The sequence below is a fragment of the Accipiter gentilis genome, chromosome 29 (genome assembly GCF_929443795.1).
Source record: "Accipiter gentilis chromosome 29, bAccGen1.1, whole genome shotgun sequence".
Classification (NCBI taxonomy): domain Eukaryota; kingdom Metazoa; phylum Chordata; class Aves; order Accipitriformes; family Accipitridae; genus Astur; species Astur gentilis.
This window is the reverse complement of record NC_064908.1, coordinates 18,084,973-18,097,702: the sequence shown is the minus strand read 5'-3', so window position 1 is coordinate 18,097,702 and position 12,730 is coordinate 18,084,973. Positions and strand designations below refer to the sequence as shown.

General features: G+C 38.4%; 1 protein-coding gene across 6 annotated transcripts in view; it reads right to left on the bottom strand.

Moving 5' to 3' along the window:
- Positions 1–126: 126 nt before the first annotated feature.
- SEC16A (SEC16 homolog A, endoplasmic reticulum export factor) overlaps positions 127–12,730 on the bottom strand; it is a 31,423-nt gene continuing 18,819 nt past the window's right edge. For 3 of the 6 annotated variants that reach the window (XM_049831957.1, XM_049831960.1, XM_049831961.1), the window contains 20 exons: positions 12,214–12,295; positions 11,904–12,021; positions 11,550–11,661; positions 11,183–11,288; positions 10,568–10,708; positions 10,345–10,458; positions 9,497–9,701; positions 9,052–9,300; positions 8,287–8,375; positions 7,194–7,241; positions 6,847–7,005; positions 6,533–6,610; positions 6,243–6,299; positions 5,439–5,550; positions 4,970–5,107; positions 4,192–4,292; positions 3,710–3,784; positions 3,025–3,084; positions 2,056–2,130; positions 127–1,826 (listed from right to left, as the gene is read on the bottom strand). In XM_049831957.1, the coding sequence (XP_049687914.1) occupies positions 1,758–1,826; positions 2,056–2,130; positions 3,025–3,084; positions 3,710–3,784; positions 4,192–4,292; positions 4,970–5,107; positions 5,439–5,550; positions 6,243–6,299; positions 6,533–6,610; positions 6,847–7,005; positions 7,194–7,241; positions 8,287–8,375; positions 9,052–9,300; positions 9,497–9,701; positions 10,345–10,458; positions 10,568–10,708; positions 11,183–11,288; positions 11,550–11,661; positions 11,904–12,021; positions 12,214–12,295 (2,188 nt within the window). In that variant the 3' untranslated portion in view covers positions 127–1,757. Of the gene's footprint in view, positions 1,827–2,055; positions 2,131–3,024; positions 3,085–3,709; positions 3,785–4,191; positions 4,293–4,969; positions 5,108–5,438; positions 5,551–6,242; positions 6,300–6,532; positions 6,611–6,846; positions 7,006–7,193; positions 7,242–7,851; positions 7,982–8,286; positions 8,376–9,051; positions 9,301–9,496; positions 9,702–10,344; positions 10,459–10,567; positions 10,709–11,182; positions 11,289–11,549; positions 11,662–11,903; positions 12,022–12,213; positions 12,296–12,730 lie in introns of those variants that run through there. The other 3 variants (XM_049831959.1, XM_049831958.1, XM_049831962.1) reach the window with 3 other exon arrangements.

Below are 12,730 nucleotides of genomic sequence, written 5' to 3'. Positions count from 1 at the left end.
ACAGAGCAGCCCCTGGTCAGAGGCAGCGCGCTCCAGCTCCCTTTCTTTAAAGGGATTATTCCCAAACGTACGGGAGAGGTTCCTTCACCCAGCTTGCTAAAGCAATAACCACAAGAAGAAGTAAAATGTGAAAGTGCTCCAGAGCGCAAAATATTTTATTTAAGAATTTACAGTGTCAAATCTTACACTTAGGAAAGATAGCCGCTCCCAGCTCAAAGGAAGCCTTCTTAAATTAAGTTGTCTGGCAGTCTCTACTGAAAGGAGAAAATAATCAGCAGCCTGGCTGAACTAGAGGAAAGCCAAGTGTCTGACCAGCTTTCAATTATAGAAAAGTAAACCACACTGACTGCTGCTGACCATGTCTGGAATTGAGTATGGACCATTATGCAAAGGTTTCTAATCCCCCCCAAACAGCATTTTGCTTCGGCTACTTACAAACCTTTTAGGACATACGTAAGGCTATTGAGATCTTAGAAAGGTGGCGTTATTCAGGAGGAAAAAAAAAAAAAAAAAAAGCAGGCAAAACGAAACAAAAAACCCCACAATCAGGGACCAACACTGGCAACTTCACATTCACATTATTTCTACTCACGGGCAGGAATTCAAGTAAAATCAAATAGTTTGGTGGCAAGTTCTAAATAAAACATGGCCTAATGATTTAATAAATATTTAAAGTTTATTTCTCTCTTTGCAGATAATTCAGATTCTTCAGTGAATATGAATGTTGCATATCATGGTTTTCAAGATTTCCTATATTAAACCTAAAGATTTTAAAGTCCATCAGTAGAGGTCTAACCTGTCTACTTTTAGTATGTTTGAAATTCAGCTGTTAGCTATTTAAGACCTTGGTTATTTTAGTAATGGAGATTCAAGAACAGAGTATTATGCTGATTCTGGCACTCAACAGGAAAAAACTTAAAACAACTTTCAAGCTGTTACCACCTTAATTGTACAGTGCCAGCAGTTTGAGAGAAAGCAAGTAACCGTATTGCACTTAAAAGAACACTCACTCATCAAATAGTACAGCGTTGGCTATTATACAGAGAGCTTCTTTCAGACTATACAATTTGCTTTACAAGTAGTCTAAACCACAAACTACATACATACTAGGTAAGATCCAAATCAAATTAGTATTAGATTACAGTCACAGTTTTCATTCAATACAGGTCAATTTATTTGGATGAGCTGTGGCCCCCTCCCCCCTTCAAAAAACAAACCAGCATGAGGCATTTCCCAGATGAGCATCTCCGACTTCATACACTGACAAACCAAGTCCTGTTTGATAAGCATTACAATTGAGCATGGTCCTCTTAAGGCCACAGAGTGTTATGTTACAATGTGGACATGTTCTTCCCCTGCTGGGAGGGGAGCATCCTTCAGAAATAAGGAATCCCTGAAACTATGTCTTCGAAGGTCACACTAGTAGGTTTAAAATAAACTTAAGGAATAAATTGCCTATGCAATTTACAAATGTTTTTTGTAACAGACAGCAACTATTCCCTCCCTTGTGTCTATTCTTTATCACAGCAAAGCTATGTCTAGCCAGGTTTTTTAAAAGGAAAAGTTACATATATTTCATGTTTGGTAATGATTTGCGTAGATGAGGTGCAAGTAGGGAGACCCATGAAAAAAATCACCCTTCATTAAATTTCTGTCATGTCAACTGTAGCTAGTACTGATACCATGTGCTGTAAGATTGAACAGTTCTTTGAATACTCAGAACACGAGTGAGAATCCAAATACAAAGCCATTGTATTCTACTTCAATGTTGGATACTTCCTCTGTCCAATTCTTCCCAGTCTTGAACTTCCAGTGGCTGCAGGAGACTGAAAAAGGAGAACAGGAATGAAGTGTTCTGTAAAAGTGTCATACTGGACACAAAATACAAAAAATTGGCAACAAAGTTTTGAATGCAAACCTCTTAAACAGGTGCTAGACTGGTTTATGCGCACATGTAACACTCTATATGCAACAGCTCAGGTTAAGCTAGTAGAACATAAAATCATGGTTTTGTTAAACAGTTTTGTTCGAAGTGAAGATGAGGTCTTTACTCACTTGTGCAAATTGAGAAGGATTGTAGAATGGTACTGTTCCTGCTGAAGGCCCGCCTGAAGGTGGTACAGTGGCAGGCTAGAAAGTAGATAATACTGAAGTTACAGAACTGCAGAGCTTCACTGCGTCTCAAATGTGGTTTGCTTAGTCATACACCGCAAATATTCACAGTAATAATGCCAACAATATGGACAGCGCAGCATATTGTAACAACTGCAGAAAGTGCTGGTACAGTTTGCATCCATATCTTTAATATTACTTGCTTAATGTAGGAATTGCCAAAACAATGTCACATGCATAAACTGCAAATAGCTCTGAAAATCCAAAGCATGCAAAACCAAAACAAGACACCGGTGCGACTTCACTGAATTAGTACCTTCTGCTTTTGTTAGTAAACCTTAGGACTTGCCCCCAAATAAACATTCTATGTCAAGGTTTGCTTTACTAAGAAATATCAGAAAGAGTTTTTGTCACCCCTTTATGGTGACCCCACAGTACTGGAACTTACAGCAGAGATGAAGCATTCCTTTAATTCCTACAGGGGCTTTTGCACATGAAACAGGCAACGGTATTATTACTGATTTGAGACTGGCAGTAGCAGAATGACAATGTTTTGCTTCTAAGAGCCTTTTTAGGAGTTTGTTTTATTTTGTTTGTTTGTTTAAAATCAACTGACTTTGGTATCCCAGGAAAGAGCTGATCAAAATTATTAAGTGACTCTCTTAGGAACATGAACATAAACAAAAAGCATGCCTGGATTACATGCATTCTCATAAATACAAAAAACTCTGAAGACCCTGTTTGAGTGTTAAAAGGAACACTACATCATTAGTTACTTTTAATGTTATTTCTGTGAAATGAGAAGAGGGGAAAATGACTAGGAGTAGCATTAGTAAGTATTTGAGCAAATGCAAAATAAAGAGGGGAAAAGTAAATAAGTTAACATAAATGAGAATGGCCAGCCACATGTACCTGATTAAAATGCTGGCTTACTTCACGTGATAATGAACTCATTGAACTAGAGCGCGAAAGCTACAAAACAGCAAGAACACACAAATACAAAAAAACACAAATAAAAAAGTCGTCATGCATGTCACTGCCCCAAGCTTTCAGTTGTTTTATTTAATTTTAAAAGTCTCACTGCCAAAGGTTAAACCAACTTCAAGTTAAAAAAAAAAAATGTAAAGCCAGAAGTTAGTTTAAATCAAAAGGACTTCTTAAAGCACAAAATTATGTAGATATAGAAAACATTTAGTAGGAACAAAGGTAATGTTACTCTGCCTAGCACATAGCAATCTGTTCTCCTTGTTGTGTCTTGCACTTAATATTAGTGAAATTATATGCATGCACGGAGGCAAGAAGAGATCCTCAAACTGCTATTGACGTTTTACTCTGAAAAAGCTTTATAAAAGTCTCCTCATATAGAAAAAGGAGATCACACCACAGAATACAGGACATGGAGGCTGAACTTCTTGTATGGGCTTAGAGGTCTTTTCTGTACAATTTTGGAGGCAGTCATATGATTCCATCTTGGCTAGTCATCAGCAACTGAATCAGTTACTTGTTGATTTAGATGGCCCATGTTACGTCCACTACAAATTAATGGTTAAAATGTGCTGCAAAAGTCATTAGCTAACTACTTTGAATCAAGCCTTACCTCGCCTGATTGGGAGCCATCAGGATTAGAAACAGGAAGTCCAGATCCAGGAGGAAGGACTGCAGGGTTTAAATACTAAAGAAAAAAAATGCACTTTTGTTTATCTTTGTTACTATGAAGCTATTTCCCATTTCTGCTGCATTGATCCCACTGAACCAAAACAATGTGACAATACATCAAGCCAGGTGAAATACGCAGTATATGGGTATTCTTATGTTCTTGGTCCCTTTCCTGACACATACTGCACCCATAGAACCTGCAGCCCTGCCAAATTAGGAAATGCAACTTTTCATGGGCTTCCCACTCCATTTTCACTTGCATTTTCCCTCTCCAGTTCTTTAACTAAAATGTTATACACAAACATAATCCCTACAACAACATGCTTTGTACATACTGTGGCTATGAAACTACTATTCAGAATCATGAAGATTTTTTTAATCGGTAGTTTGAATTACATATAAAAGACACTCTTTCTAACTCACCTCTGGTTCAACAGCTGCAGCAGGATCTGTGTTGGTTTGATTTGCAGCTGGTGTGTGCTCTGCTGCTCCACTCCCTTCCATTGGCTGGGGTTCCCCTGGAACTACAAACAAAATGGGATTTAGCCAAACACACCATACTAGGGTGTTTGACTTCACAGAATGAGAAGCAGGGACATCAGCAGAACTGAATTTCTACAATACCAATCTTCTCCCAGGAAAAAGGTAATTTAAAGAAGGCAGTGTCAGTGTCTCTAGATGCTCCCGTCTTGTTATAAGTCTGCAAGCAGGAGATGCATACAATTGATAGAGCTAACCTTGGTGCAACACAGCATGTAGTGAAAGCAGAAAAAAAAAGAAAAAGACCTCTCCCTTTCTTTCGTCAAATAGCAATCCTGGACTAGGAACAGGTGTCAGAAGCATGAGATACCGAGTAATGCAGTAATATTACACAGTTCAAATGTTCAATGCTATTTGGATGGCCTAGCCACTCCGCAACAGGGGAAGGAAAAAAAAAAAAAAAAGGGGAAAAAAAAAAAAAAAAAAGAAAGAGAACCCCTTTGTTTGCAGCATGCAGAACTGGGCTTTACTAACCCATTTGTTTTACTGCAGTTACTAGACTGATTCTACCTTTAAAACAAACTGGAGTTAATGAGACTGAACATTCTTAAATGTTCATTAAAGGCGTTATAATAGACATACTGTCAAAAGTGACTTAGATAACCACACAACCATAAATAACCATATAACCACCTTACAATTTTATCCACTCATGACACACCTGAGTTTGGAACAAATACATTTGCAGGAATTGGCATTGGTGCCAAGGGGGCAAATAGGTCTGATGGTGCAGGAAGAGCACCACTTGACTTGGTTCCACCTGGATTCAGGACATCAACATAACGGGCTCTGCTTCCAGCTAAAACAGAAAAATCCAGGAAAAAAAAGAAATAAGCCTTGTGTTAGTCATCCTCATGTCTATTTTGAACAGTCTGCCAGTTAAGCCATCTTTCAGAGCCAGAAAATTATGCTCCAGGGATACAAACAACAATAAGCCATGATACAGTTGTGACAGCAATCACAGTGCAGAAGCTAGACACAAGCAAAGCCAGCAATAGCCAGAGCTCCATATCATTGAGTTGCCAACTGTTCCCAAACAACTCCAGAAAAGCCAAGACTTCTCCCTTCATATTTTATGCAAGAGAAAATCTGAAGTCCTCCATACTTCAAGCATCAATGTTGTCCATTACCTGCTCTTCTGGAGAACATGTTGACAGGGGCACTAGGTGGGCCTCCAGGCCCAGGTGGAACAGTCTGAGGAACTTTAGGAAATCCTGTCGGAGGTGGTGGTGGAGGCTTACTCTGCAGGGAGAAAAAAATAAAATTCAACCACATCATTGACTGAGTTTTAAACCAAGTGTCCATCTGACTTTTCCTTTTCCTTACCTATTCCAGAGCACATAAAATTGGGTATACAGACATATATCTTGTAGTGCAGACCAATATTCGTCATTTTCCATGTGATAACTAATGTCAAGACATTTCTACAACCCATCTATGCTCACTCTAAAAGGAAACATTTACAACAGTGGTCCTTATCATTTGTTTGTGTTTTGAGACAGATCCTTGAATGACAAGGATGGACAGGATATGTGATTTTCTTTGCTATACAATGCATTACATTTTCAAAACTATAGACTTTTCCTACCTTTTTCTCAAAATATTCTGTTTGCAGGAAATCAATTAACAAGCAATTGTCTAGGTGATGCCAACCTCTATGAAGAGATACACTGGACTATATTTAGAGCAAATTTCTTTGTAAATTCAATTGCAACTACTGGATCCACACCAGCAACTAAAGATACAAATGGTTCCATAAGGATGTAGGCTATAAGAACATGTAACCAGCTTATTAGTTTCAGGATGTTGCACATTTTAATTCAAATTCAGTAAAAGGCAGCTCTTAAGAGCCAATAACAGATTAAAGAAAATTGTGTGGCAGTACAGATTTCAGTTTTCCACTTAGAGAAATAATGAGTACTCAAGATTTTTACCTCTTCTTCTGGTTCATCCAGATTAACCCAGCGTTGTTTCTGTTCATCCCAAACAATCTACAAGAAAATCACAATCAAAGATTAGGAGTTCAAAACAAAGCTGTTAAGCCAAAAAATCCCCCCAAAACCACATAAATTTTTTTTTTTGAAAGCCAGTCTTGCAATAAGCATAATCTTGAAAAGTTTTACACACATTTGTTTACTTGTCAAAACAACGTTCACCTGTCATCCAGGAAAACATTTTGAACAAATTAAAATGTATAAAGGTTTTTGTGATTTAGCAGCCTTACTGATTTGTTCTTGTCATCTGGAAGGTGAGCTTCATTCTTTCCTTTTCCCATCAGCCAGCGAAACCAGTTTGCACCAGTCTAAAAATAAATTAATCTATTCAGTTAATTCTCTCAATACTGTCTTTACAGGCAGATTAAAAGAAACTTTCATGCAACAATTCATTTTCTTTAGGGAGTTCAACTGTGAGCCTAGAGTCACACCTAATAAATAAACAGTTTAGACAGGACCTCTTAAGTCAGTACCCTGGATCAGGAGTTACCACATATACTAACAAATCTCCTCCAGCTATAGCTACCTTTCTTAGAAAATTTACCTTTCTAGGTGCTGGCTCCTTTTTTATTTCTTTTTTAGTTTCTTTCCCTACAGGAACAGAAGGAGAAGGAGAGGGCTGTTTTGCTGCAGAGTTGGATCTCTCTCGTCCCACAGAATGAGCAGAGGACTCTGAAGTTGTTCGGGATCTTCGCCCATAGCCCTGTATTACAAATATACAGAGAAGTACAAAGTTGTCACTGCTGGAGTGATGGATTACATTTCATCTTGCTAAACAAATTCCTTCTTTGAAAAGTTAGTAATAGGAAGAGATACAAAAGCACATTAAAAAAACCAAAACATGAATAAGAATGAAGATTTAGTGAAAGAAACAGCCTGCTTGTGGCATACCATATGTGCTGAAGACTGAGATGCAGATCTGGATCTTCGTCCTGGTGCCTGGTTAGATATAAAGCCAGGACATGCATAATAAGCAAGCAGCTAAATATCTGACACAACATTCACTTTTTATCAAGAATTCCCACACAATTAAAGATATTCAAGCTGGTTATTTGGGTACTTCTATCTCCTCTGACATATAGGAGGAAGAAAAGAAAGAAAAAGAACTGAAGTCTGGCCAAGTAATTGCACTACCATGTAACTGGTCCATTAAGATGACTTAAATCAGGGCACTGTTGTGCAGGCTAACCAGCCCACAAGAGAAAAGATATAAACATGCTGCACCAGGGAGTGGCTGCTGCATTTGGTTTCCCCTCCAACATCAGGTTGTTCTTCCAATGCTTGCATAGCAACTCAAGCGTAAAAAAAAAAACAACCAAAAAACTTCACTGTTTCTTCTGTAAGTATGGTTAATTTCTACTTAAAAAGTCTCCTCATCCTTTATCAGTTGCCAAATGTATCCCTATTAAAAACGTTTATATTAATTCTTTCAAACAATTGTCATTTCAGGAGACTAACTTCCAAGCACATACGAAGTTCAGTGATATTTAAACAGTGAAAATACTATATATTTTAAAAAGAGCTTTGGAATTTTGATAAACACCTTCCACATTTCCAGTCATGACCAAGTGGTAGCCAATACTGTGCTTTTAAAACCCAGTCACAGAACTGTTCTTTAGGGCCTGCTTGCCTCACTTGCTGATGTATGCTACAAGTTCTTCTGGCTATGAAGAATCATTCTGGGAGGTAGGAGAGGAAGACAGGGCAGAGAAAGATAAATTAAACTCTTCAGACAAGAGCCTGATATCCCCTTTCCCCCTTTAAAAAAAAAAAAAAATTACTATTTTTATAGAAGAAAATTATGGCTAGAATTTTTCTACTAGTTCTTCATTATTTATTCTCCTGAAGGGGAAGGACAGTGGGAAAGAAAAACTAATCTTCAAGTCTTGCTGAAGAGCAAGACAGAGCCCCAATATACTCTTCTGTTTGCAAAGATCTGCAATGCAGCTGACACTTGCTGAAGAGATGTATGAAATAAAGATACCATGCTAGCCATTCTGCCATAGAAATCCTCCTCTCTCTGTTCAGGGAAAGAATTTTGTGAAGGAGACTCCGGGGCAATTCTCTGCATTCCTTAAAAAACAAATGAGATTATGTTAGCGAGGACACAATAACAACAAAAACCTCCAAACCTCACAATACCACTTTTAAGGCAAAAGTTTTCACTAGTTTATGAACTTGGTGCTAGAAAGAATTTGGTCTTTTAAAAAAATGTGAACTGCAGTTGCTGAGAATTTTTTTCTTCTTCTCCTGCACGGGTACTATGTTTGTTCTAAACACAGGCTGAGGGATGCAACCATCAGTGTGGGGCACCGTAAGGTTCTTCATATCTCTAACACAGCTCTGCCAAACCTGTGTATGCCTGCCTTCATACATGTCAGGTTCTGCTGTCACAGAATTAAAACTTAACAGGGTCCTAGAAGCTGATGTCCAGAGGCAGAAATCCCTGAGGCTCCAATCACAGACCTTGCAAACAGAACCGTCAATCCCAATGCAGTCAGTGATTACCTGTTAGGGTCTAAATCATAATCTGCTGAGTCTGACCTCTCTTTCAAACTAAGCCAAATAAGCAGGATGAATACTATAACTTTCTACAGATGTTTCTGTACCATCCATTACATGGTGTTTTTAAATTTCATTACCCAAGACTTGACTTACTATTTTCTAAATATTGAGATATTTTGCATTATTCCCCAAAATACTTCACTGCCCTTATAAGGAAGGAAAGTTGTTTACTAAGATCCCAGACCTGTTTCCAGGTTTGCCTGCTCTTCTGACCGTGGTTCCATTTCTTGTGGTGGTCCTCCTGGTGGTACTGCTGACCCTAAATACAGTGGTGATGGTTCAGTTCCATACGGATTTGAAAATCCTGGAGGTGCAAAGCCAGGTCCTGGACCAATAGGCTGAGAAGCCACTGAATAGAAAGGGACACTTCGGACAGCTTCCTGGTCACCAGGAGGAATCATAGCAGCTGACCCATCAAGGACAGCCTGAGGTACTGCAGCACACACAAAAAAAGTTGAGTTATAACTAAACAGAAATTCCAGTGCATAAACCTTTTACCCTATGTATAAAATGATACAATGCAAAAGTGAAATCTCACTGTTTCTACCACCCTCTTAATTGGTTTCTTATACCAGAAACCTGAAACATTTATTTTCTCTCTGTCACAAAGAAGGATATGAAACACTAACCTGAAGGCATCAGCTGCACACTTTGCATCTGTTGAGCCATACTGGGTAATAAGGATGCTAACAATGCATTTTCAGCACCTGGACCCATGTCACGACCAACTCCTGCTCCATCACATTGACTAGCATGGTCTAATTCAGAGCTTGGTGTACTACATGCATATGGTGGTGGGGTGGATCTGTCTGTGTTATAAGCTATTGCACCCTCCTGCACAAAAAAGCAAGATCTTATTAACTGTACCAGGCATTAAGTTCATAACCAAGGGAACACATAGCAAAGGAAATCTCAAGAGTGAAAACAGCACACAGGTTTTTTTAGTGTTTAGTCAAAAAAGAGAGTTGTCTGCCATTTGCAGGCCAAGTTCAACCAAATAATTTAAAGGGGATTTTTTGGCTTTTTGTTTGTTTGGTTTTTCAAATGGAAGCTTAGCTAACTAGCCCAAGGTTCAAATTTCTAAAAGATCTCTTTAAATAAATAGTAGTTACTCCAACTCTGTTACAATCTAGCTACACTAATTCATACATCTTTTTTCTGGCAAGCAGATTCCCTGCTTACAGCAGGAGTTATTGCAACCTAATGAGCCTTGCAATTCTCCTTGCGTTATGGTACTAAGAAAAGCCTGTCTCATATAGTGCACACCACCCTTTAACTATTCTGTATTGAATCTTAGGGCACTAGTGTGGTAAATCCATTTGGTTTAAATCATAACACTTGCACTTTACAACATGAATATATCATAAGGTCACTTCATACATTTCTGTAATTAGCAGTATAAAAAAAATATTTTAAAAACTGGATTTACACTAATCCTTAAAAGAGAACACTTCATGTTGAAAAGTACACTCTGTACCTTGATCTGTCCATCCACATGTCGAAGCGTTACTAACCATGAAGGTTCAATAAAAGATTCCTGTTCTGGTTTTTCTTTTATCTGTGGGTCAAACAGGCGTAGTTGTGATGACATCTAGAGAAAGAAATCATTGTAAAGTTTACTAGCCAACAAAAGGCAGCTTCAGCCACGGCTTACCACCTACAATATCAAGCCACAAATACTTAATTCTTCCTTATGTTACCTGGATTAGTTGGCCAATAAGTACAGGTGAATAGTAATGTGGATCTTTAAGGACAGTTCTGGAAATCACTTCACAATAATGGAAAGCCTGAGCAGCGAGTCCCATTTCAGCTAGTCGGCAAGCATAGATGAATTTGAAAACCTAAGGAATGCAAGCAGGTCAAATAAACCAAGTGATCAGAACATTCTTAGAATTATCAAATGAAAGTCAGTCTGTCATTTCAGTTGAAAGCTCAGATATCCCATTATCACCTCTATACTAGACAGGGAAAAAAAATGAGGGGAAAACCATTCAATTATCGTCTTCCACCCAACATATCCAATGGAAGTTATCTATTTGTCTACAGCTAGTGCCAACGCATTCTGCTGGATTTTTCTTTTAGAATATAGTTACAATAACAACAAAATTTAAAATACAGAAGTTCAGAATGCACAGATGAAAAAACGCAAAAAGGACATTTAAGTGACATCAGGAAAAAAAGCTATCTTGCACTATGTTATCCATGAATATTTCAAGTTATATTGGATAAAACATTTGCTGTGCTGAATACAAACATGAGACATTAAAACCTCACATAAAACCTGCCAAAAAAAACCCAAACAAACAGTTCTTCACCTGGAAATTGGGCAAGCAGCCAGGCTGAGTTCCTAGTGACTGTGCATATTCATAGGCTTCTGTTCTTTGAATGGCTTCATTGGTAGCAAACTTAAAAAATGGCAAGCTATTCAGGAATGGGAGAGGAAAAATACTATTTAACATTGAGATTATATGCTGACAATAAATATAGACAATCAGAAATGAAGTCTGAAACATAGCTCTATTAGACACACGATACCAATAACTTCTACTCCTCAAACAGGGACAGGGCATCAAACAGTTATCTCAAAAAACACTTGTGACTAGTGACGATAAGGGGAGCAGTGCAACTCAGTCTCTGAAGCCATTAAGCTTTCAATTTTGCATTAAAAAAAAAAAGCCAAACCTATGATTTGATCCAATTAGGACAAGCTTTGTTGTCTTCCTTGTGTAAACTCCAAAACCAACTTGGGCCATAAGGTAGCAAAAATGAGCAGCATCCAGCAGGCCTTTAGAAGCTGTAGAGAAATAAGTGACAGAACTCAGGATATTTCCTCTCAGTGGCACATTGCAATTCAGTGTCCCGTATTGTTTTGGCTTTGCTTTCAAATACCTTCACAATAGAGACACACCCATATAAAACTGTTCCACTTTACATTTTACACAGTAATTGCTTGTTTTCAAAAAAATAAGCTGAGTAATTAAAACTTTGAGAAAGCTTTTCCTTCAGTCATCACCCTGTTCATTCCCCAAAAGTTACCAAGAGTGTCTCCCATGGTAGCAATGGTCCTGGATTCCAAGTCCACATTATTCGTCAAATTCGATAACACCATTGCTAGATGAGGCCTCCAATCTCCCCATTTCTCATCTCCACAGCACTAAAATTAGAAGAATTACTTAGTCAAATCAGTGACTGGAGCTCTACATGGGTAAGTGTTTCAACCTAAAAAGGACTAAAACAACTTATCTGACAATTCTACGAAAAGCACATGGAAAGATTACTGTCGCGAACTACGCTATTCACTGCGGTACCTCTTCAGTCTCAACTGCAGCTCACACTTGAATCTTACCGTGGATGCAGCTGGCATCCTTCCAGACATGAGCTGGTAAACAGTCTGCAGAGGGTCATTAATTGGGAGACTGTTGGCGAACCTGCAGGGAGTTATACAGAAAAACAAAACACAAACATAAGGTAAGCACAGTTAAAACGTACACGAACACTTAGTGGCAGTTAATCTAGCTTAGTGCAAGAGAAGGAAGTGCTGTTTGAAAATACTACACTGAATAAGCAATTGCCCAGTAGATAATGTTCAAAAGCAAAACATTACTAGTTAACTGGATCTGCCACTCTGACAGAGGTCAGTCCAAGCTAGGAAAAACCTCAAGATTCTCTCCCCCTGCCAGCTGACTAGACTTAGTACATGATTTCACAAGCTCAGGAAGCTGAAAGAAAGTTTTTCTGTCTACAGACAAAGCATGCACGAACACATCTTGCTTCTTTCAGCCAAGGAGAATGAAGGGTACAACAGAATTACTCGGCTTTAACAAAGTTGTCAGTTGCGGTTTTGCACAGTTTTTTCAAAGCCT